Source organism: Astatotilapia calliptera, chromosome 2 (assembly GCF_900246225.1).
Source record: "Astatotilapia calliptera chromosome 2, fAstCal1.2, whole genome shotgun sequence".
NCBI classification, from domain to species: Eukaryota; Metazoa; Chordata; class Actinopteri; order Cichliformes; family Cichlidae; genus Astatotilapia; species Astatotilapia calliptera.
The window spans coordinates 34685030-34707276 of record NC_039303.1 but is presented as its reverse complement, the minus strand read 5'-3'; the positions used below and the strand labels follow the sequence as shown (position 1 = coordinate 34707276).

General features: G+C 41.9%; 1 protein-coding gene across 11 annotated transcripts in view; it reads right to left on the bottom strand.

Annotated features, from left to right (window-relative positions):
* Window positions 1–1616: 1616 nt before the first annotated feature.
* bcorl1 (BCL6 corepressor-like 1) overlaps window positions 1617–22247 on the bottom strand; it is a 34982-nt gene continuing 14351 nt past the window's right edge. For 6 of the 11 annotated variants that reach the window (XM_026145432.1, XM_026145440.1, XM_026145468.1 and 3 more), the window contains exons 2-12: window positions 16670–16755; window positions 13958–16567; window positions 13567–13696; window positions 12876–13340; window positions 10550–10737; window positions 10104–10370; window positions 9839–10005; window positions 9204–9349; window positions 5889–5966; window positions 4523–4694; window positions 1617–3572 (exon numbers count right to left, since the gene is read on the bottom strand). In XM_026145432.1, coding sequence (XP_026001217.1) covers window positions 3227–3572; window positions 4523–4694; window positions 5889–5966; window positions 9204–9349; window positions 9839–10005; window positions 10104–10370; window positions 10550–10737; window positions 12876–13340; window positions 13567–13696; window positions 13958–16567; window positions 16670–16675 — 4575 coding nt within the window. In that variant the 5' untranslated portion in view covers window positions 16676–16755 and the 3' untranslated portion in view covers window positions 1617–3226. Of the gene's footprint in view, window positions 3573–4522; window positions 4695–5888; window positions 5967–9203; window positions 9350–9838; window positions 10006–10103; window positions 10371–10549; window positions 10738–12875; window positions 13341–13566; window positions 13697–13957; window positions 16568–16669; window positions 16756–20050; window positions 20083–21057; window positions 21263–22247 lie in introns of those variants that run through there. The other 5 variants (XR_003269994.1, XM_026145488.1, XM_026145479.1 and 2 more) reach the window with 5 other exon arrangements.

Below are 22247 nucleotides of genomic sequence, written 5' to 3'. Positions count from 1 at the left end.
GGTCTTAAGTTTGCATTCACTGATCATTTTTTTAAACAGTTTTTAGCTTTTTTCCGGGTGGAATGATTGTACAGCCGATATTGGGAAAACCAAGCTTGAAGGTGTTGATTTTGTAGCAGGAGCATCTTTCTTTGTCAGCACCTTCTCAGTACACAGATGTAAAACTTGCTTCACTCTGGACAGTGACGCTGGTGATCCAGCAATTTCCACTTCCAATTTCCTCTAATCCGAGGGTGACAGTTTGGGACGTCTTTCCAGATATTGGGAAAGTGATGACACATCAGAATAAAATGTACTTACGTACAATTGCTTGAACTGATGATCTTGGAATCTGCAGTTGTTTAGAAAGGTCTCCAAGAGATCTTCAATTCTCCAAGAGAATTAATCAATCAACCAATTGATTCCTAATTCAAAAACTTCTCAGAGCTTCACAGAGGCCTTGTCGAGTTAAAAGACAGTGGTGCTGAGGGTTCTACTATAATTAAAACATTTAAATGGGTTTATGTAACATTTGAACTTCTGTTGATGTGAGAAAAGCCCAAATAAAGTCAAACCTGCGCACCCAATCATTCCACCTTGATAACAGAGCATTTAAAATAAATCTTTAAAAGCTCAAAGTCCCACGATATTCATGCCCCTGATGACTGTTTGACAACTGCATCTAAGCCCTATGATTAAAAAACAAAAAGAAAAAAACACAACATATGCACACAAATCATAAAGTGCTAGTCAATCGAAATCTTACATTTAAATGTATTACTGGGAACAGCTTTAAGAGACAGTAGATTGCTGCTTTCAGCTTTAGTACTGACAGACTTGCTGACATTTGTTTATCAGCATCAAATGACTAAACCTGCAGCTCTGTTACAGACCAGGAATACTATTACAGCAACAGATCACCAGCAGGGTGACAAAGTCTTTCTACAAGCAAGTCAAAACAACCCCGGGAAATTATTCTGATCAGTTATCCAGTTAGATTTAGTTTTTAAAAGATTATTATTCGCCCCTGGAAGTTATACATCAACCGCTGTGTAAAAACCAAACAGCTTTTACACATTTTTCCATATTCTTTACTGTGATGTTGTTAATTTTTGGTGAAACATAGCTATAAATTGGTTGCCATATAGCATATACTGTATAAACAGAATAGGTGTATCCACACCTTTTTAGTCAATAATTTATTCTTTCCACCTAATTAAATTCTTTGTTGTCAGTTATTTATTTTTATGAGCATTTTTAAGTTGTTGTTGTTGTTGCAAAAACATGTTAATAGCCAGAAAAAAAATCATGATCACTGCAGCCCACAATGATGGGAACAACCATCACTGGACGGGTCAAAGAGCAGCCTGCTAGAAAGCATGCAGTCACTTATCCCTTCCCACACTGACACTTGTAAACAGAAGTTACCAGAACAAACTGAAGCTGAGGTCAGCTGAGTGGTTTACAGCTTTGAAACTATCCCTCACCGTTTGCTCAGCTGTCATTAAACTGTAAACTTGTTCATGATTTTGAGCACACAAATGACTTTTTAACAACTTAAAAGGTGACAATACAACAATTCAGCTACAGGATAATCTTAGGTGCAATAAATAAATACAAATGCTATATTAAGATACTACGAGGGCAGGCAGGGCTTTATTGTTTGCTGAACAAAGGGAGGAAAAGCTTATTACCGAGCTAAACTCAACTGTAAAGCAGGTGAAGCCCCTTTCTTGACTCAAAATTCTTATTAATATTGGTATTATTATCATTATTATTAGTCGCACCAGGAAATATGTCAAAATTGGACTTTATACATAAATTTGACATAAAAGACATTAAGTTGTGATTCACAATCATGCTTTATTCTTGTTTATTTCTTATAAAAGAATCAAATAAAAGGCTCTCTGAAGATCTCACACTTGTTGTATCCCATTTTCTTTAACTAAACTATACTTTTCTTTACACCTTAAGTCTCTTCATCTTAAATATCTTTTGTTAGTTTGTGACTTCAAACCAAAACTTCATTGATTGTCAACACAAAATCTAGTGTAGCACCAGTACAATAAAACTGTACTTTTGCTTTTTTTCTCTCTCTTTTTTTCTCCTTTGTTTTTGAAATACTGTTTTTGAATGAAGGAGGGAAATCTCAGAATAAAGGGATCCTAATAATAAGTACATTTCAGAATGAAGCACCAACCATAGAAAGTATTTTTCATAGATAGGGTTGTCAGATACACAAGAGATCAAATATATTAATGACTATTAAATTAAGCACAACAAACAGTGTAAATAAAACACTGCAACACAAAGCACTCTGGGAGCTGGAAACACCATATTGGGAAGTTGGGGGACCGTCGTGGCTCCTCTGGACTCCAGAGATGGTAGAAAGTTTCCTCTGAGAGAGATCCACAGGATTCTGTATTAGGACGCGTAGAGAAGACTACTGTCTGTCCAGTTCTGTAAACAAACTCTGCGCCTCAATGTCCGAAACAGCCTTATTTGATACTGCAACCAGGGACCGGAACAGCTTTCGTGGGCCTGCCTCACTATGTGAAATGCACAGGAAAAAAAATCAACACTTTAAATTATCAGGTCCATTCAGAAATGATCTCGAGGACACCGGAAGTGAAAAATGGAAAGGAGGCTCTGAGCAGGTGATTAGGTCTGAATGTTATGTGCCACGATCTCTTCTCTGCAGGTCTCCAGATCTCTCAGGTTGACAGAGAAACCATCTGGGCCAATGGCCTCCCTGACTTAAGCGTCTTAGCTGTACGCAAGACTTCACCAAGATAAAAGCCTTGGATTATCTCCCGTCGAAAAATATCGCTTTCCCTCAGGAACAAACTAAAACAAAAAAGTCCTAAACATTATCCGTCCTCTGCCACAAGAATACATTTATAGAATCAAATGTGTTTACCCTGATGGCAAGATATACATATACACTACCATGTACATACATAATTAATAAAAAGGTTTACTCAATAGTTCTCATGTATTCAAATATACCTATAGATAGGAACCTGAAAGCTGCTATCCAGCATCGACAACTCCTGTGTGCAGGTCCTTCAGATGACTTCTGCCAAAGGTCAGAGGTCATCGGTGGAGTGTCAGTCGTTACTGTAGCTGGAGATAAAATCTTTGACCCTCGTTACAACGGACGGAGAGGTTTCCACTGAGCTGCTGCCTGGAGGGAAGGCTGACAAAATGACAGTTTGCGTGGTGCTGGGGCGCAGCTCAAGAGAGGCTATCGGCTGTGAGGCTTCCCTGTGTTTGTCACTACCTCTTCCTCTTCCTCCTCCTCGTCCTCTTGTAGGATGTGAATCGAGGAACCCAGTAGTCTCTGGAGCTCCGGTACACAACGCACCAGATCCACAAGTCCGTCTTCGTCCTCCTCTTCTTTCTCTTCCTCCTTAGTTTTGCTTTTGTAGGGAGAAACCAAAGCGGAGCTCACCTGGCTGACCGATACCTGCCTCCAGAGCTCAGCGTGCGACAAACTCACCACCTCCAAGTGTGGATACCGCGCCCGGAAAATCCGCGCAGACATCTTCAGGCGCTTCAGGACATCCGTCAGCAGGAACCAGTTGCAAAAACTGCAAAAGCAAAACATCAGACATCAGCTGAAGGTGGCATGCACAACACGAGAGCTGGCAGTTTAGGTGTAAGCGTCGTCAAATGAACAAACATGAAACTACAGTCCAGTTTTTTGTCCAGACAGACAACAAAAGCAACAATATATTAATGCACCACAGAGACACTTATTAAGTATCATATCGTTTCAAGTGTCACAAAGCAGTGGCATAACCTGAAAAAAATATGGTTGCCCCAAAATGATGGGAAATATCCAACTTTGCCCGCTTGCACACTGGTTAAGAATCCTTCCAAAAAGTCCTGGATCCAGATCAGCTTCAAAACCAAATCATTACTAAGCTGGGCCAAGCCCCAACTCTGGTAAATGCCCCATGTAAATCCCTCAAATTTCTGAGTAATCCTACAAAAATGCAACAAACTGAACTAAACCCATAACCTATTTGCCAAAGGTAACACATGCTGAGGCAATGACCTGATCTATTAAGGTTTTCTTTGCAGAAATAACATCTCCCCATACTAGCATCACCATCTGATAGTAATTAAAGTACCTGACCAATGAAACGGAAGCTTAAATATTGTGTTTTTGAAGACAAAAAAGCAGAAATATTTCATATCATCCTGTACTTGTTCCCCTTTACACGCAGGAACAATAACAACTCATGACATTAAAGATGTTGGGTTGGAACATCATGCAGATATCTTTAGTACATTTCCAATAAATGTTTATGTACCAGAAGCTGAAGCAACTGCTGTTTACTTATAAGTCTTAACCATCAGTATCTGCTATCATCATAGCCTATCTGCCCTAAATTGCTGTAATTCTTAGGCATATTGCAGAGCGGTGACCAAATTTAGATGACATTTGAGTGGCCTGATATTGTATCACCCCCCAAAAATCTGATTTATTACCGTGTGGTTTGTCGCCAGTAAACTCTCATCGTTATGAACTTACCCCTGTGTTAATGACACCTGCACGTGATAGCAGGGTAGCAGAGGCTCCGAGGAGAACTCGAACATAAGACAATCTTTGTCCGACTCTTGCTCGGTCTTCCCCGTTACATTCTCCTCCAACTCCTGGTTCTGCTCAGACAGCAGGAAGTCCCAGCACGGCTCCTGGTCAGTCTCTGTGAAGGGAAGAGTTCACTGAGGTGAGAAAGGGAGGAAGAGCGGACAAGCTGGCTGTTACTGTACTAATGAACGAGGTCTGCATGCCCTCTAGTGGGCAGTATATACCAACAGTTACACACATACAACTGGTGACATATAAAAATACACATAAACACACTTCATGGTGTCAGTCACAGCTTCAAATATAAAAGCAGATGAAAAAAAAGAAGAAATTTTTTTTATATATATATATATATATATACATATATATATACATACATACATATATATATATATATATATATATATATATATATATATATATATATATATATATATATATATATATATATACATATACATACATATACATACATATACATATATATATATATATATATATATATATATATATATATATATATATATATATATATATATATATATATATATATATATATATATATATATATATATATATATATATATATATATATACACATATACACACACACACACACACACACACACACATATATATACGCGCCAGTTAGAAGACAGTTGGCTTAAAGGGAGAGGAGCTAAAACAGCTTTTTTTCCAGGCAGGATGAAGCACATGTTCAGTCAATGAATAGAAACACTGAACTGGAAATGAACATAAAAGTCTCCTTTAAACCTGTATGGAAACAAAATACAAACCTCTACAGTGGATATATAAAGTGCACAATGACAACTATAATATCCATGCTGCCATTGACTGGCAGATTTTGATAAAATGACTGAAATAGCTGGCATTACTCAATGAAAAACAAAAAAAACTAAAAGTTAACAAACCGCTGCAGTTATAAAACCTGATTATCTTTTGTGACTCAGACTGTTCAGAAGCTGTAGACCACTTTGTCTTTAGTCTCCTTCAGTCCTTCCATGCAACTCTAATCCTGCTTTCCTTCCACTAGATAACAGGCTCCCTGTGGCTGTTTACAACAAAACACGGATGCTAATACTCAAAGCTAACACCCCCTCCACGTGCCAGTGGTCAAGCTGGAGCCCAGTCTATAAACTGGCTTCCATTCCCTGTGACTCAGGAGCAGCATAGGAATGCAATTTCAATTACTTTTATGCCACCATGCTTACAAATTAAAGCTGGGTATTTGATTGATCAATGGGCTGACATTCAGCAGACTGACAGGTTCAGCGTGAAGGTTACTCACCGAACAGCGAGCTGCTGTAGAAATCCCAGGGTAAACTAGGATCCTGTTCATTGCGGCCTTCCAGGTCTGTGAAATATTCTGGAGAAAAGAAAAAATACGTGGTATTATTTTTTTTTTATGACTCTGGCTGTTTGCATGTTATGACTTCTACGTGGAAATATGTAGATGAAGGCTGATGCTAGTGCTTGTTCTGGACCAAGCAAAACGTACAATGGTATAAGGGTGAAAGAAAAGTGGACTAAATTAAGACCATCAGCAAAGAAAACAAAGTTAGAGCTTGTGCATGTGATACGGTCCATTGTGTAGCTCTGTGCAGCTACCAGTGCAAGGAGAAAACAGGCCATCAGAGCTGCATGTCTGTCTTTCTGTACCAACTACTGAGCCTTCATCTCTCTGTTTATCTGTAGCCACTTTCACACATGCACTGCAGCAGAGCTGCTTGATTATGGCAAATATAAACACAGTTATTTTAGTCAAAACTGAGATCACAATTATTTAACACCACTAGTCACAGACTTACAGAAAAAACTCAATAAAAATAACCAAGTTGTCTTCTTTACTGTGGCTTTCATTAAATTTTAACACGAATTCTACAAAAAATTATTTGATAAAACACAACGAAAGAGATATGAGCTGAACTAAACAAGCCACAGCCTGGTGGAGTGTAATTGTGAGCTCGTAGAGAGCAACAAAATTAAAAGTTTGGCGAACTGAAAGACGAAACAAAGACGGGGACCTCTAACTTCACTGTGAAATAGAATGCAAACAATTTACCCTGATTATTTTTAATAATTGTGAGAACCCAAAATTGTAAGTAATCTTGTGTCTATGACAATCAAAGTGCCCTAATAAATGAGATCGGACAATAAATGGTGTTTGCTCGGTAGGCAGGGGTGATGTCTGACAGTCTGAATTCACAGCGAGTGAAAATGCGTCATGTGGCCTGCCTCGTGCATGCTCATCTGAGCTGCCACCCTTCACCTCAACCAGACAGTACAGTGAGAACGTGGCTGACATCATCCATCTCCTGTTGTGTGGTGCAACTCTGGATAATATCCGCACTCTATTCTCTCAACACTGTTGATGTGTAAAAACTGCCTGGAGATGCACGTACGACGTGAGACTAATATGCTACCCAGATTCAGCAGCAAGCAAACACTGACTTATGTGAATTATTTATTGTTTAACCTGGCAAAGTGCTGAAAAGACACCTTTAGCATTGCATGAAAGTGGTCATGTTTATTAGGGGTGCAACAATACTCGTATCGATATTGAACCGTTCGATACTGTGCTTTCGGTTCGGTACGCATATGTATGAACAATACAACATTTTTTATTTATTTTATCAACTTACGATGCTGTCTGTGTTGAGCGCTCAGTGGATCTGCGTTCGACTACTCCGCCTAGGCTGCACTGTCGAGTGCAGATCCACTGAGCGCAGCGCAAGCTGGCAAGACAGAAGCTAAGCTCGTTGCAACATGGCAACTGCCTCAACGCTACCCGAAATTGAACCTCCCCCACCCTCATTCAGATCTGGCGTTTGGAACTATCTTGGTTTTCATGTGAAGCATGACCCTGATGGTAAGCGAGTCATGGACTAAAGTAAAACAGTATGTCGGATGTGCCACGCAATGCTCAATTTGTGGGAACTAGTGCGTCAGCGCAGTTAGCTTGTGTTGACACCGTCCAACCCCCCACGGTAACTTCTTAACGGAGATTTGCCGCGTTATGGCGTTAATGTCATTTCAACGGGATTAACGCTGACAGCACTAGTGGGAACACAACGAATATGACTGCACATTTACTCCGACATCATCCTAGTGCAAAGACAAGTGGAAGCAGACAAAAACAACAAGCAAGCATGCTACAAACTTTGCCCGACTCATTTAGACAGCCGTTAGCACAGGATTCTCCTTATGTGACCTGATATGTTTAATATGCTGCTGAGAATATAGCCCAGAAGAAGCGTATAGTATAGCTTTTATTTTGGAAAGAGACGTTTCTCTGTAATAAACTCTCTTTTCCAAAGATGAGTGATTCCTCAATCAGATTTCAGCAACATTAAATTTAAAAACTGTACTTTTGAGTTAAAATATATATTTATAATTTTAATAAATGATAAATTAAAAAGGCATGAACATTTTTTGTATCGAAAAAAATATCGAACCGTGATACCAAAGTATCGAACTGAACCGAACCGTGAATTTTGTGTATCGTTGCACCCCTAATGTTTATAACAAGCTGGCTTTGGTTTTTTTTCTTGCAGCCACACAAAGCAGTAACTTTGGATGGGGAACAGTTTCTGAGGAAAGCAGATTTTAACTGATTCCAGGGAGGCAACTTACAGCAATCATATGTCATCCTTCCAAATGCTTATTTATAAAAATGAATTAAAAGCTTACGGCACAAAAAATGATTTGTTCAGAAAAGTTTTTCTTCTGTTTTTACAGAACAGCAATCTATTAAAAAGTCCTTCCAAATTTAACAGACATGTCAGAGCTCATCACCGCAGCTTTTTACTTAAATTCTCCTTGTTACTTAAAAAAACAACAACAAAAAAACCCCTAAGGATCCTGGTTCTTATAACAAACACACAGTGATGTCTCCTAATTGTTTTCTAACATCCAAACACACAAACACTCTCTTGGATGTGTTGTGGTTCAGCATCTTGCCCAAGGATACTTCAGCACATTACCAGGAAAAGTCAGGCAGGCATCTGTCCACAGGTTTGTAGATGACCCACTCAGCCACCTGAGCCACAGCCACACCCATATGTTGCTGATTTTCTCCAACTCACAAGTGCACTGGACTGTTATCTAATGTCATATCTGCTTTGTGTGATATCAGTTGACAAACCATTCCTAACAGGATTAAGCATAAATCAATCAACACCTAATCAGTCACAAGACATATTTGATGAGCTCAGTTTGTTTCAGTTTAGTAGTACACAACCAAATTCAACTGGAAGACAACAAAAACAATGATTTAAACAACTGTCAGGCTCTTTGTGGATGTGGAAGAAGATTTGACTGAAATTCTTATGTATTCTTCATGTAACCTGTATTGTTCAATTCTCAAAAGCGATGCAGTGGGAGTGGGCGCAGAGTTTACTAATGTGTTGACACACTGCTTGATGGATGACTGTAAAGTTACAACTTCAATGATTTATTTTCCCGTCTCATTCTAAATAGCTTTATGAAAGCATTTGCTGTGTCACCAAATGTTTGTTGATGATTAAAAAAAATGAATTTAACAAAGAATAAACTGTTAATCTCTTGTCCAGTGGTGTAAAGGTGAATAAGAAGGGTGAACTACCTGTGAGGAACTTCTTCATGCTTGCACTATGTGCCAATTTGACTGGTGTATGTCCAGAGTAGGTCGCCAGAGTTGGGTCTGCACCGTGGTTCAGAAGCAACCAGACTATTGGTAAGTTATCACTTGCTACTGCATCGTGAAGTGGGCTGAGGGGAAGAACAGACAAAACACAAAAGACTTTTAGCATTTGCACAACTTTACATTACACAGAAAATATTGAAGACTGTAGGACAATGACATCTAACTTTAGTTATACATGCTGTTTCCAGGGGTCATGCTTAGATTTATTACAAAGGTTACACATATGACAAGTAACTCAAGAAGAGTCCTGCTAGAAGAAACTTTTGCAATGAAAGACCTCTGGGCAGATATTTTGAAGCATTATCTAAATAGTTTAACTTCAATGGTCATGAGGACATAAAAATGTCATGTAGACAATCCCCAGTTTAATCTTAAAAAATTACTAATATGCCCCAAATTAAGTCTTTAAAAAGCTTATCTTTAAATAGGTTTTTAAGAAACTTCCACCACCATCTTTTCTGTGGTTGAATCTCATTTCAAGATTTTTCAAGTAACACATCTCTCTGTTATAAAGTCTCTGATGAAAGCCACTGTCATGCTGCCTGAAGCCTCACCGTGTTCCATCCTGAGCACTACAATTGACATCTGCACCATTGTTCAGCAGCATCTGGACAATCTGAGTCCAGCCCCGGGAGGACGCCTCATGGAGAGCTGTGTAACCGGCATTATCACGCCGATTGACCTCCCGGATGTCCTTTTCAAGACAATACTGGACTACGTCCTGCAGAACACCGGAAGGAAAGATAAACTGTCAGATTATCATGCATTTTTTCCACTGATGTCAAAATTCCTGTTACCAGTAAACGTGTCGGGTTGTACCTGATAGCCCAAGCGCGCAGCACGTTGCAGCAACGTCTCCCCTGCATTTTTATTGACAATCAGCCGGCGAACCTCTGGCGGAACGGGCCTTTTGGTCAGAGAATCTGGACCGCTGCTTCTTCCTGACGAGCTTTTCTTTTTAGATGGAGAGGATGGCAAACTTTTTGGAGCTGGTGATGGGCTAACTGGTACTTTTGCATCAGCTCCATCATCATCCAAGGTGAGGGAGGCGCTACTCTTGCCCAAACTGCAGCGTTTGGTCTTATTCTAAAACACAGATTTACTGATTAGAGAACTTCCAGCTGCCATCACAAACGTGAGAAACATAGATTTCAATCAGGCCACAGGGGGGCACTGTAAGCTTGTATATCCATTGTACCTTGTTTCTATCAACTATGCATGATCTGTGATGGGCTATCCTCCCACAAGCAGCATCGGCAGCTTACCTTCGGCTCATCACTGTCACATAGGTGTTTGCTTTTGCACTTCCTCTTCCCTGAAGGCTTATCATTGCACTCTGGAGATTCTTCACTCTCCTGGTAGCGAACCGATCCTGAGCGAGTGACTGACGGTCTCTTGGGAAGAGGCTCTGGACTGGGGGCAGCGGGACTCGGACAATGTTCCACCTGTGGAACTGAAATGGCAAATTAGACCTGCCGTTATACTGAGTGGTAGACAGGAGATACACCAACAATCCTAATCTTTACACACCACTCATTTATCAACACTGCACTGATGCAGCTTTGTGCTCATCCCCATCTGCCAAGCCTAACATGGAGAATGGAATAATTTAGGTGCTGATATCAGACTGTCTGGTACTTCCGGAAGCTTAGCCATCTTATCCACGTAAACAAGAAAACTGCTGTTTGCCAGCTACTCTACCCTGATTTTACAATCTTATGCTCAAATCTGCCATGTCCTAGCTTTTTCTCTACATATACACTCACGATGCATGTCATTTCCACACTAACAGATAGATGATGTGGATCTTCTGAGAGAAATATATAGATATAGACAGACAGACCCCAAGCTGGTCTCTGTATTATTGTGAGGTTTTACCTTACAATATAATATAAAACACCTTGATTTGGTGCTATAGATAAAACTGAATTTAATTGAATAGAACATATATTAAACATAGGAAAAATTTAAAATAATGACATCTGTAAATACATAAATAAATAATACCTGTGAGTCAAAATCTCAAGATTCAGACAGTCTTTTCTACTTTTTCCTCAGTGGGACAGAGCTGCTCGATGAAGTTCAACTTTTTAACCATAATTTATTTGTGTAATTTCTTCAGAAAAACCAAACCAAGGTGATTCCTAACAGCTGATGGTTTTGCTACTCACCAAAGCCTCTCTTTCCATCATCTTGCCTGGAGCTGAACTAAACATGCCACAGATTAATTGCACAGTCCTACTGTATCATGTCAGCGAGAGGGAATATCATTATTAACATCATCCTCCCAGGCGCTCAGCTCTAGCTGTGAGCACAGATTCTCACCCTCACCTGCCTGCTCTCTACATCTTTGGTTTTCGAGGGGCAGCCAATCAGAAGAAAGTTATTGCAAAGGTAGCGGAGCTAAAACATCTTATTACTGCGAAAAAACAGCCAGAGACGCAATGTGAGCGGGTCCCAAGCAAAACCTTTGTGAACCTAAGTACTGAAGTGACTACCTATCACACGGTATTAAATACGTTAGACGGTTACCTTGGCAACCGTAGACTGGAATGTCTGCTAGCGACCAGCTGTCAGCGACAACGCAGTGCGCAACAAGCATGGACACAGCTTGAGTCTCCAAGCTAAGTGACAGTTTGGAGTCATTCATTCTTAAATTCATTAAACAGAAATTTCTTTCATGAACAATCTCAGAACTCAGGGAAAACCAGCATCGTCACCTGTGAGTAACTAAGTTATCTACGAATATGTGTATTTTATTTAACATTTACCTTAAATGCCATAACATCTGGAGGATTTTGGCTTTTTAAAGCTTTACTCAGCTCTATTTTGACCAAATAAATATGGAATTATAATGGAAGAAAAACATCAAAGCAACATGAATTGGTCATTTTTGTTACTTCTGTACTAAAACCAACCATCAGAAAAGATTAAAGTGAATACACAGCAAACTAGTTTTTTGTTGCTAAATTTATATGTATATGTATACTGACTACTTCACAGAGTAGAACAGAGCTTTACATTATTGTCTGTACCGATTCATTCATCAGATTTTTTTTTTTAAAGAATGAATAATCACTTAGTCTATGAAACGTCAGAAAAGATGACAAATACTCGTCACGAGCCAACAGAGCCAAATGTTTTGTCGCTTTTTATGGTCAGCAGCCAAAAAAGGATTAATGTATAATGGTATTAAAAGAGAATGATTCAGGCTTTTTTGTGAGGCTGTTTCTAACTAATGTTTGATGTGCTTGAAGGACTAAAAAACAAGTAACAATAATTTTTATTTTCAATTACACTTCTGACTATTTTCACTGATGTTTTTGAAAAATAAATGAATTAAAACAATTAATAATTTAAATAGCTGAAAATCAATTTTTTAGCAATTAAGTAGTCAGTTGATTAACTGATTAGATGCCTACTTACTACCGGTCATTTAGTGAGCTTTGGATTGCATAAAAATATTCAACAGCTGCTGTATTCAAATGTTGAACTTCATTGATTCTCAAGTCATTCTCTTTTAATACTGTAATATGTGAATCTTTTTCTTTTTTAACCTTCTGACCAGGATAACTTTTAACTGATCTCTACCTTCTGGGACTCCAGCGTCCTTTATCAGAGAGTTCGATTCTTCGAGGTGTTCTCCATCTTCCAGCTTGTCTTTCTCTGTGATGTAGTCCCCAGTCTGATACTTCTTATTACGACATCGCCGACGTTTCTTACGAGATGGCGTATCGCCCTCAGCGCCAGATGTTTTTCCCTTGCCCTGTAGCGTACGTTCCGGCAGAGGATTTGATCGAGGCCTCCCTCTCGGACGGCGAACAGGTTGGGGCAGAGTCAGAGAGGGCGAAGGGGATATTGGGGGAGGAGGCATTGGCGGGGGTGGAGGGGAGGGCGTCGCAAAGCCCCAGAGGTCAAGTCGAGCGTCATCAACTCGCCGCCGCCTTCGCCTCAGTCTTGGGAAGGAGCACTCTGTGGCTTCGGCCTCCTTGGTGGATACGGCGGGACTAATGAGAGACGCTGAAGTCTCCAAAGTCTGAGGACTGCTATCTGGAACTGATTAAATCACATCTGATTGTCACATTCACACCAGACTCTATGCTGAGAGTAAGACTGAGACACTGACTGCAGGTTACTTAGCTCTAAAACTGAAACTGAACCCAGAGTAATCAAACCATATACTACAACAAAACTTTTTTTAACTAAATAAAAGTATCATTAAATTTACATTTTTGTAAAAAATGTAAAAGCTATAGGATTAAGGAAGAAACAAAGACTCTACCTGATTTGTTGCAGGTTTGCTGCTCGGCCTTGCTGGGACTGATCTTTTCCCTTGGAATCGCCTCTTTAGTTGGAGGGGAAGGTTTTCCCGCTGACAGACTCTGCTCCAGCACAGGTGCACATTGTTTCTTCTGCAGAAATACACAGGGGACAGAGTGAGCACGCTCTATTGGAGGTTATTGATCATGAGCCTCTCGTGGTGACAGAGAGGATGCAAGAGACTCACAATAAGCCCTCGAAAGTGAAACCATCAGTCATAACTTAATAATATGAAAGGGAGCTCTGAATAGCCTTTTCGCTCTTTAAACTCTTAAAAGACGATTGCTACCTTAAATATTTCTTCAAATTTAACCAAAGAGAAATAATGAGAGTAATAGGAATTAATAATTTACCTTCTTTTTAGGGGACACTTTGGTTGGAGTATTTTCTGTCTCTTGCTTTTTCCTTCTTGCAGCCTTCTGTAATGCATCTGTTGGAGATTTCTCTTTTGCTGGCTTCTTAGGACTGTTCTTCTTTTGTTTGACGGCAGCAGCTTTTGCTTTGGTTGGCGACTCCTCTTTGGTTCCGTTTGTTTTCTTCTCAAACTTGTCGCCTCCCCCTGCACACTGGCCTGTAAGAATAGATGCAGCCATGCCCTCCAATTTGTCACCAGGAGGACTGTCTGACGGCCCACTTTCTTTCCTCAATATCTCCCCCTCTAACACCTGGGCTAGTTTACTCTCCATCCTGTTCCCATTTGTTGATGCACTGCTCCCGTAGAGATGAGACTGGCCTGCGGGCTTTGAGGAGCCTTGCTTCACCTGAAGTCCCATGTGCTCTCCCTGACTGGTGTGCATGTCAGTGTTATTCTCCAAAAGCTCAGCGGCATTTGCCTTGTCATGTCTTTTCATAGCTTGAGTGAAATCCCCTTGAGATGGTGCACTAGGCCACTTTTCCACAGACCAGCATGGTGGGTATTCAAAAGTAGAGGTATGCTTAGATTGTATGTCTTGATTTCCCGTGAGTGTATTCAGACCATCAGCTTTTCGTGATGCAACAGGCGATGCTTGGGAATTACCTTCATCCGTCAGTGTTGTTGTATCAAGAGCTTGCTGCTTTACAATGGACGCAAGGTTAGACAGAGGAGACTTCATTCTCTCCCACTTATCATCCTCAAGTTTGGACGGGCTGTGATGGGCACTTGGAAACTTACAACTGTCTGTAACTGCGGTGCCCTTAGTCTTTGGAGATCCTTGTGTGATTTTTCGATGATTAGAAGAAGCTTGATGTGATGATGTGAGATGAGATGCCTGCTGCCAAGCTGGACTGACAAGGGGAGCAGAGTATGGTACCGCTGTTTTGCCAGGCCCACATTTCTGAGGAATTTGAGCATTGGTTGAGCTTAACAACGCAGTGGTTAGGGCTCCTTTTGAGGGACAGTTCTTAGTTATGGTTGTGCTGGTGTTTTTAACATGCTTGACACTGTGAGTGTGTTGGTTACCCTTCATCAGACAGGATGGCTTCTTTCCTCCTGTGGCCAGATGTTCTCCCTGGTCAATTATAGATATAAACTCCTGCTTTGCAAAACTCTGAAATTCATCCACAAACGTCCCTTTTCCATCTTTGCCCCTTAGAGTAGAAGCCAATATTGGACTAGCAACTCCCACATATGTACCAGGGATGTTTTTTATTGAATCTTGTGAAGATCCCTTACCCCAGGCTGGTTTGACCTCTGGGATCTGGTGATTCTGAGACCTATTTAATTGCTTTTGATGAGATCCATTTCGGTGGGTGTTTGGTAAGATGGGGTATTGCAGAGCGGAGCCGTAATTTGCAGAATGAGTCTTCTTTGAATTCAGAAATTCTCTCTGATTTGACTCATTATTGTGGGATTCCATCATAGTAACAGGAGGGTCATTTAAGCATTTAGGGCGTTTTGATTTGGCGGACAAATCAAGAGGTACATCTCTTGATTCAACTGAGCAGACTGTGTGGTCGTCTGTTGCAGGAGGTGTGGTTTTTAGAGAGCCCATGGTTGTCTTATCTATGCTGTTGCTTTTCTCTACATGGTTCAGCATTCTGCTCTGTGAGGCGATGTTGGCCAGAGCAGAGCCACAGCAAATGGCAGCAGTCGGAGACAAGGTGTAGTGAGTGGGTGCAGCTGAAGTTAATGATGGATGTTGCAATGGTAGGGCAATAGCTGGTGAGGCTACCACAGAAGCTAAAGATTTATGTTCTCCAACAGATTTAGCATTCTTACTTGATGCGTGGTTAGATCTGAGTTTTGAGGTCGACGTGCCCGTCTTTTTCTCTGCAGCCGGAGTCCGGGCCACAGACAACGGGTAGGGATAGGTCCGCATGAGAGGTGGCCCAGCAACACCTGAGCTTTGAGGCTGGCTTTCTTTCTGAAACTGCGTGGCTGGGGCTTCTCTCAATGCTGCAATCTGACCTAATGCTGGTGGAAGATTCATTTTACAAAGTGGAGAGGAAAAATTTGCTGTGGGAAGGAAGGCAACAGGCTGGGCTGGTTTAAACATGGCAGAGCACTGAAACCCAGGTGGGACACTTTGCACAGATTGTGTTTGTGAATGGGATTTCTTATTGGATGTCACATTGCTGTGACAGGGGCTGAGTGAATCCTCCTGGCTAACTTTTACACCACTCGACCACTGAGGAGTGGGGAAGACCCCAGAACCATCAGCTTTGAGCTTAGAGGTTTCTGCTCTTTTGTCTGTTCTCTTTTCTGAGCTGGTGAGGACCAAGCCGGACATTGGTGCATTGTTGGGCAGTTGCGGTGGAGAAAGTTCGGGGCTGTGGTTGTAGTTGTCCGGGCAGGCTTTTACAGTCTTACAGTCTTTTGTTGGAGTTGTCTTATTTTGCTGACTGAGAGCAACATCTCCTCTGAACTCAGGGGGGAGCGTCTGGGGGGGATTTCCCACCATGCTAGCAGACGCTTTATTTGGAGCACTGATCTCTCTGCTCACCGTGCCTCCATCCCCTACATTCATTAGTGTGGGATCCACCTGAGTAATAAGAAAAGTTCATGAGGCTGGTGTTAATTAGATAAGAGGACAGGATGCGCTATTCAAGCAATACAACTTCAGCAGAAAAAAAAAGCCAATTACCTGCATAGGTGTTTCTTTAGCACAACATGCCTTAGGGGGTATCTGCGTCAGTCAGGTGAGAGTTCTCCTTCAAATACAGTGATATGCTGCAAAACACACAAGAGAAAAAACATAAAACCACTTGCTGTGATTACTTTAGCACCGTTCTCCTTTCAGCTACAGAAAATATCTGTTCGACTAAACCTTCGAGAAGAAGAAATAAGTAACTAACTTTGGGCAACTGAAAACTTCCTTTCTTTAAGATATGCTTGGAGTTCAGCTGTGTTACAATTTCCTAAGAACAAGGAGACAATCTAGAGCAGCAGAGAGAAGTGTGGTAAACTGATGGCACGTATTCGTTGTGTTATTCCCTTTGATTTTATTTTGTTGCACATAGGGGATGTGGAAAGCTGCCAGTGCTCATCCATTTGAAATGTGAACTCTCTTCACTAAAAGAACATTGTACATTCACTGCGTAAAATGAGATCTAATGCATTAATTGAAGCATAGAAGGATTAGGATCCAATGAACCCTTGGCAGAGACACGTAAGAAACTACCACAAATGATGTCTTGATGCATTCTCGATCATCCAGGAAAGTAAATCTCCAAAAGTTGATTCTGTTCATCTGGACGTAGCGTTTTGTGGGAGAAACGTTTCGTCACTCATCCAAGTGACGTCAAAATCAAATTCTCACGACCATTGATCAACAACCACTGACCAAAACCCACTGATCAAAGACCACTGATCAAAGACCATAAGTACCATTCACAGAGAGTTGGGGAATGGCTGGGCCAGGACTCTGCAGTCTATTTACACCTACAGGCCAGTGGACACTCTTTCAATGATGAGGATGTTCACATCCTGGACAGGGAGGAACGCTGGTTTGAGTGCGGAATCAAGGAGGCCATTTACGTGAAAAGGGAAAGACCATCTCTGAATCGAGGAGGGGGCCTGAGGGTACATCTTTCGCCATCTTACAATGCTGTGATTGCAGCCATTCCCCAACTCTCGGTGAATGGTACTCATGGCCATTGATCAGTGGTCTTTGATCAGTGGGTTTTGGTCAGTGGTTGTTGATCAATGGTCATGAGAATTTGCATAATTATGATTAAGGAACTGACCTCTCAGCCCATTGTTCCTTCAGTGGGTTGATTTCAGTCATTATGCAAATGTACTGTTTATAAGGCTGGGAAAACCTGCAGTCAGCTGAGACAGAAGAAGTCACTTGGATGAGTGACGAAACGTTTCTCCCACTGAAAACGCTACGTCCAGATGAACAGAATCAACTTTTGGAGGAGTACCACAAATGATCACCTCTTTCATGTTCCATTTCATTTCTGCAAGTTAACCTTAAATATGATGTACTCCTGAAACTTTTTATGTTGGAAATTAAAGGAGATGGTTTTAATCCTTCTGACAACCTCCCTGCCACAGAGTCCATAACATACAAAATATCACATCATACAAAAAAGAAAATTATGAGAAACCATCAAAGTTTTTTTGAGCCAAAAAGTTGAATCGTGTTCAAATAATTATTACTGTCTTCAGTAATAAAAATGGGCATAACAATTTCTACGTCTACATGTTCACTGGAGGTTCTCGCTCAAGCTTGTGACTTTACAAAATCGTCCTGGTTGAACACAGAGGAGGTTTCCCCTTCAGCAGGTGTACACAATAGGAACAATAATACCGAGCCACATCTCTCAGGTGTTTTCAGTCTCATTGCCACAAAACCAAGCACCTCGCCATGCAAACTGCCTTTACAAACATTTGTCAAAAAATAGGTTGTTCTAAAGAGTTCAATTAATTTGAGAGTGGTACTGTAATAGGATGCCATCACTGCAACGAATGTGAAATTTCTTCCCTCCTAGACAATTCACAGTCAACTGTAAGTGGTATTATTGCAAAGTGCAACTCGGCCACCATGTACAACTACACTATGCAATATGTCATCAACACTCTACTCACTCAGTAACTGCAGAGCTCAAAACCTCCTTATTTGACATTAACATCAGCACAAAAACTGTGCCAGAAGCTTCATTAATAAGCAAAAATATCTATTACACTTGAGAACATCAAGGGACAATTAGCAAAAAAAGCGAAAATTATGTAGGATAACATGTGCTAACTTTAATGCAGCCTGGGCATACACGCGCATTAGGGGAAAATGTGCAAAAAATAAATATCAATGCTAGATTAGACCTGGAATCAGCGAAATCTCAATATTACAAGATTGGGATTAAAAAAAACATGAATGGGATACCCCTGGTTTTTACTGCAGGAGCCCAGTGAGAAATGCTTTTAACAGTCACTTCAAATAGAGGCTCTTCCTAAGGCGACCCAGGGCCTGTCCCCAGCAGGCTCATTCAGTAATCCATGAGGCAATCAGCTGTTACTGCTCAAATGATCTTTTGTTAGAGCCGACATCAGTGTGTGTGTTTTGTGTTGATTAAGTCATGCACACCCACGAGTGACAAGAAACGAGCAAAGGTTTTTGCATGTGCGCATATAGTTAATGATTATGCATAACTGGACCAGTTACTGGCATGCAGCCTTAAATGCTCAACAGCCAGATTTAATGACCAGACAATCCCACTCACTGCTTTTCTATTGAAAACTCGCACAAGACAAGTTAAAAAGCACTGATGGCCATACACACGATTAGGAATTATAATTAAAGCGTGAATCAACTTCATATCATATAAGTACACAGCTTACACTGGGGACACACGCTGGAACTGACCCTAGTATTTACTGTAGATAGAGGTGAGCGCAGACGAGCGCATCTGCAAGCAAATGAGACGACTACAAAAGGGACTGTGCAACAAGAAAATCTGTGCCAAAGCTTTGGGGGGAAATGCTTCACCCTTGAATCAGTGAAACATAACGAAGATGATGCACATAATGACTGACAAGCCAATCTCTGCTGGAATCTGCGAGCACGACTGAAAAAAGGGAAATCCAGCGATGCAGATGCCGCTGTGTGCAGCGACGGTCTGCATACATTACCGTACAACAGTTGCTTACAGCTACTTTGTCTTTGTGCTGCGATCGCGGTCGACTCCGCCACTAAACATTTGAATTCATCCGCTCTGATGTAGGCCAGTAAATATATGCAGCAGTCCGCGCATACGCACACAGACAGCCTCACACACACACCGTGGACAACACAAAGTCGAGCCTGGGAGAAAAGAGAGAAAGAAAGAAAAAGCCTTTGAGGAAAAACAGCCGCGAAGAAGCCAAATTGTTCCGATGTAGCCTACTTCCACCCGGTCAGCTCGCTGCCCAGCCCACGTACACGGCACAAAAGACACACGTTCCCAATGTCACATCTGAAAAGTGCACAATAACAACACATGCCCACTGAAGCGTTAGGGAACCCCGAAAACAACACGTTTACCTCTGCTATAATTATCAGCAAGAAAAAACTCTGGAGAGCTCCGGGTCGCTCCCTCCTCTCGCTCTCGCTGGAGATGGCGAGCAGTCACCATAATGAGAGAATGGCAACTGGCTCTCAGGTGATCGGTCCATCCGCACAAAAACACGGGCGCAAACTGAGCAGACAGGCTGTCTGCGTCTCTGAACCTCGTCTAAATAACCCGGAGAGGATGGGATGGAAAGGTCCAGAGATGAAAGACAGATGTTTGAGGAAAATATAGCAAAGTGACACGAGAGATTCCGCTCCTGTCTAGTGGCTGCCTGGGCTACGACGTAGGAGCACACAATGTGTCACATCTCCCCCTGATAAGGTAAGTGAACATCAATGCGAAGACGCGGGGAGAACAACGGGAGAGCCAAACAAACTAAACTCCTGGCCCGTTTCATCAGCCTACAAAGTAACCCTGCCGGTAGACGTTTTTACAAACAAATAATCCGTTTCTGCCGCTGATAGCACAGAAAACTGGAGGCGCAGACTTACTGGCAGATAAGTGTGTGTGGGGGGGAAGAAAAGTAACCAGCAGGAGAACGACCATAGGGGTGGGTGGCACAACTTATTGTGCAGCTGGAGTGGCCATGAAAAGGGGGCAAACAATATAGTTAACTCCGCTGACCACCACTACCACCACCACCTCCAGCAACGTTAGGTTTCCAGCTTCCCTGCGCAGCGGATTCTCCGCGAAGCCCTCGCAGCTCTCCCGGCGGTTTGCATGTTGAGGCAAGCTACTGTTATTTATCCCCGACCTAATGCGAAGTGCTCCCGTCCCTCTTATCGGCCCTTTAGCGGACCGACTGAGCCACTTCGGCGTGGAAAGGCATTCATCAGAGCCCCCGACCCACCGAGCCTGTCCTCTGCTCTCCTCTCCGGCCCCTTTCGGGCTTTCTCTTTCTACGCAAAATACTGAATAGTCCCCAAGACAATCAGCTGTAGGGATAAAAAGATTTCTAATGACACAAACAGTTACGAACCTGCTCGTCCAGATGGCATGTGAACCACCGTGCAGGCACGACTGTGATACGGCCGTGTCCAGCCTTTCGCCTCTACAGTCCGCGGCTGCTCACTGATCTCGACGGTTTTCGGTCCTAAAAGTCCGAGGGGCTGGGGGAGGGAGGAGGGGAGGGTAGGAGAGGGGGGGTCGCCAAGACGGTCCGTTCCGTATCTCCAGTCTCCAGTCTGGTGTGAGAGAGAGCGAGAGAGGGGGTGGGGGGGAGCAGAAGGGTGCACGGTGACAGCATGGGAGATGTAGTGCTCGGCTATCCACGCCCAGGATTAAACGCTGGAGAGGCAGGGAGCGGTGAGGACTGCAGGTACCGGCATGCAACGCGAGCTCCAGCCGCTCAAGGGGAATGGGGGGGATCGCGACCAAAAGAGTGTAACGGTGCGCTAAACTGAAAAGGCTTATCGGGGTAACGAAGTAATAAACCTCGTTTAAAAAACAAAAACATTTTATTCAAACCCACAACAACAACAAATTTAGCCCCGAGTATCGCTGGATGTCCGTGCGCGCCTGGGTGTCAGCGGGTCAATTAACAGTCAGCTGTGGGTGATGGTTTCTAAACGGCCACAATATGAATTAAAAAAAAAGAGTGGGAGAGGTTTGGGTCCGTTGCAGGGGAATTAACGCGAGGAAGAAAGACTCCGGGGTGTTGGAGGCTCTCCAGTTACATGCTGTAGGCTGCAGACTGGCGGACTATAGCTGGGTGAAGATGTGGAGGGGAAAGCTTTACTTTTTTCCTTTTTTATTTTACTGGATTCTTTTGAAATAGATACGCATGAAACCTATGATCCTCACATACATTTTTTCGTTATTTGTGACGATACCATGCATCCAACCTTACCAGTGAATGAGATTAAGCTTCCAGCACTGACCTCTGTCAGCTCAGCTCAAACCCAACTTTTTCTTGCAAGCTCTTTTGGAAATTTTACACCTGTGTTTTCATCGTGTTTAATCGAACTGATTTTAAACTATCTGCATAACTATTTTCACATTGCTTTACAAACCAAAAGTGATGTTATTAAAGTGCTGAGTTAGGATTATTCACATCAACAATTTGCTCGCAGATGCTTGCTCTCTTTCATAGAAAACACCAAGAACACAACTCATTCTTCTTTGCAAATTTACTTCCTTTTTGCCATGCACAGTCACCACATGTATTAT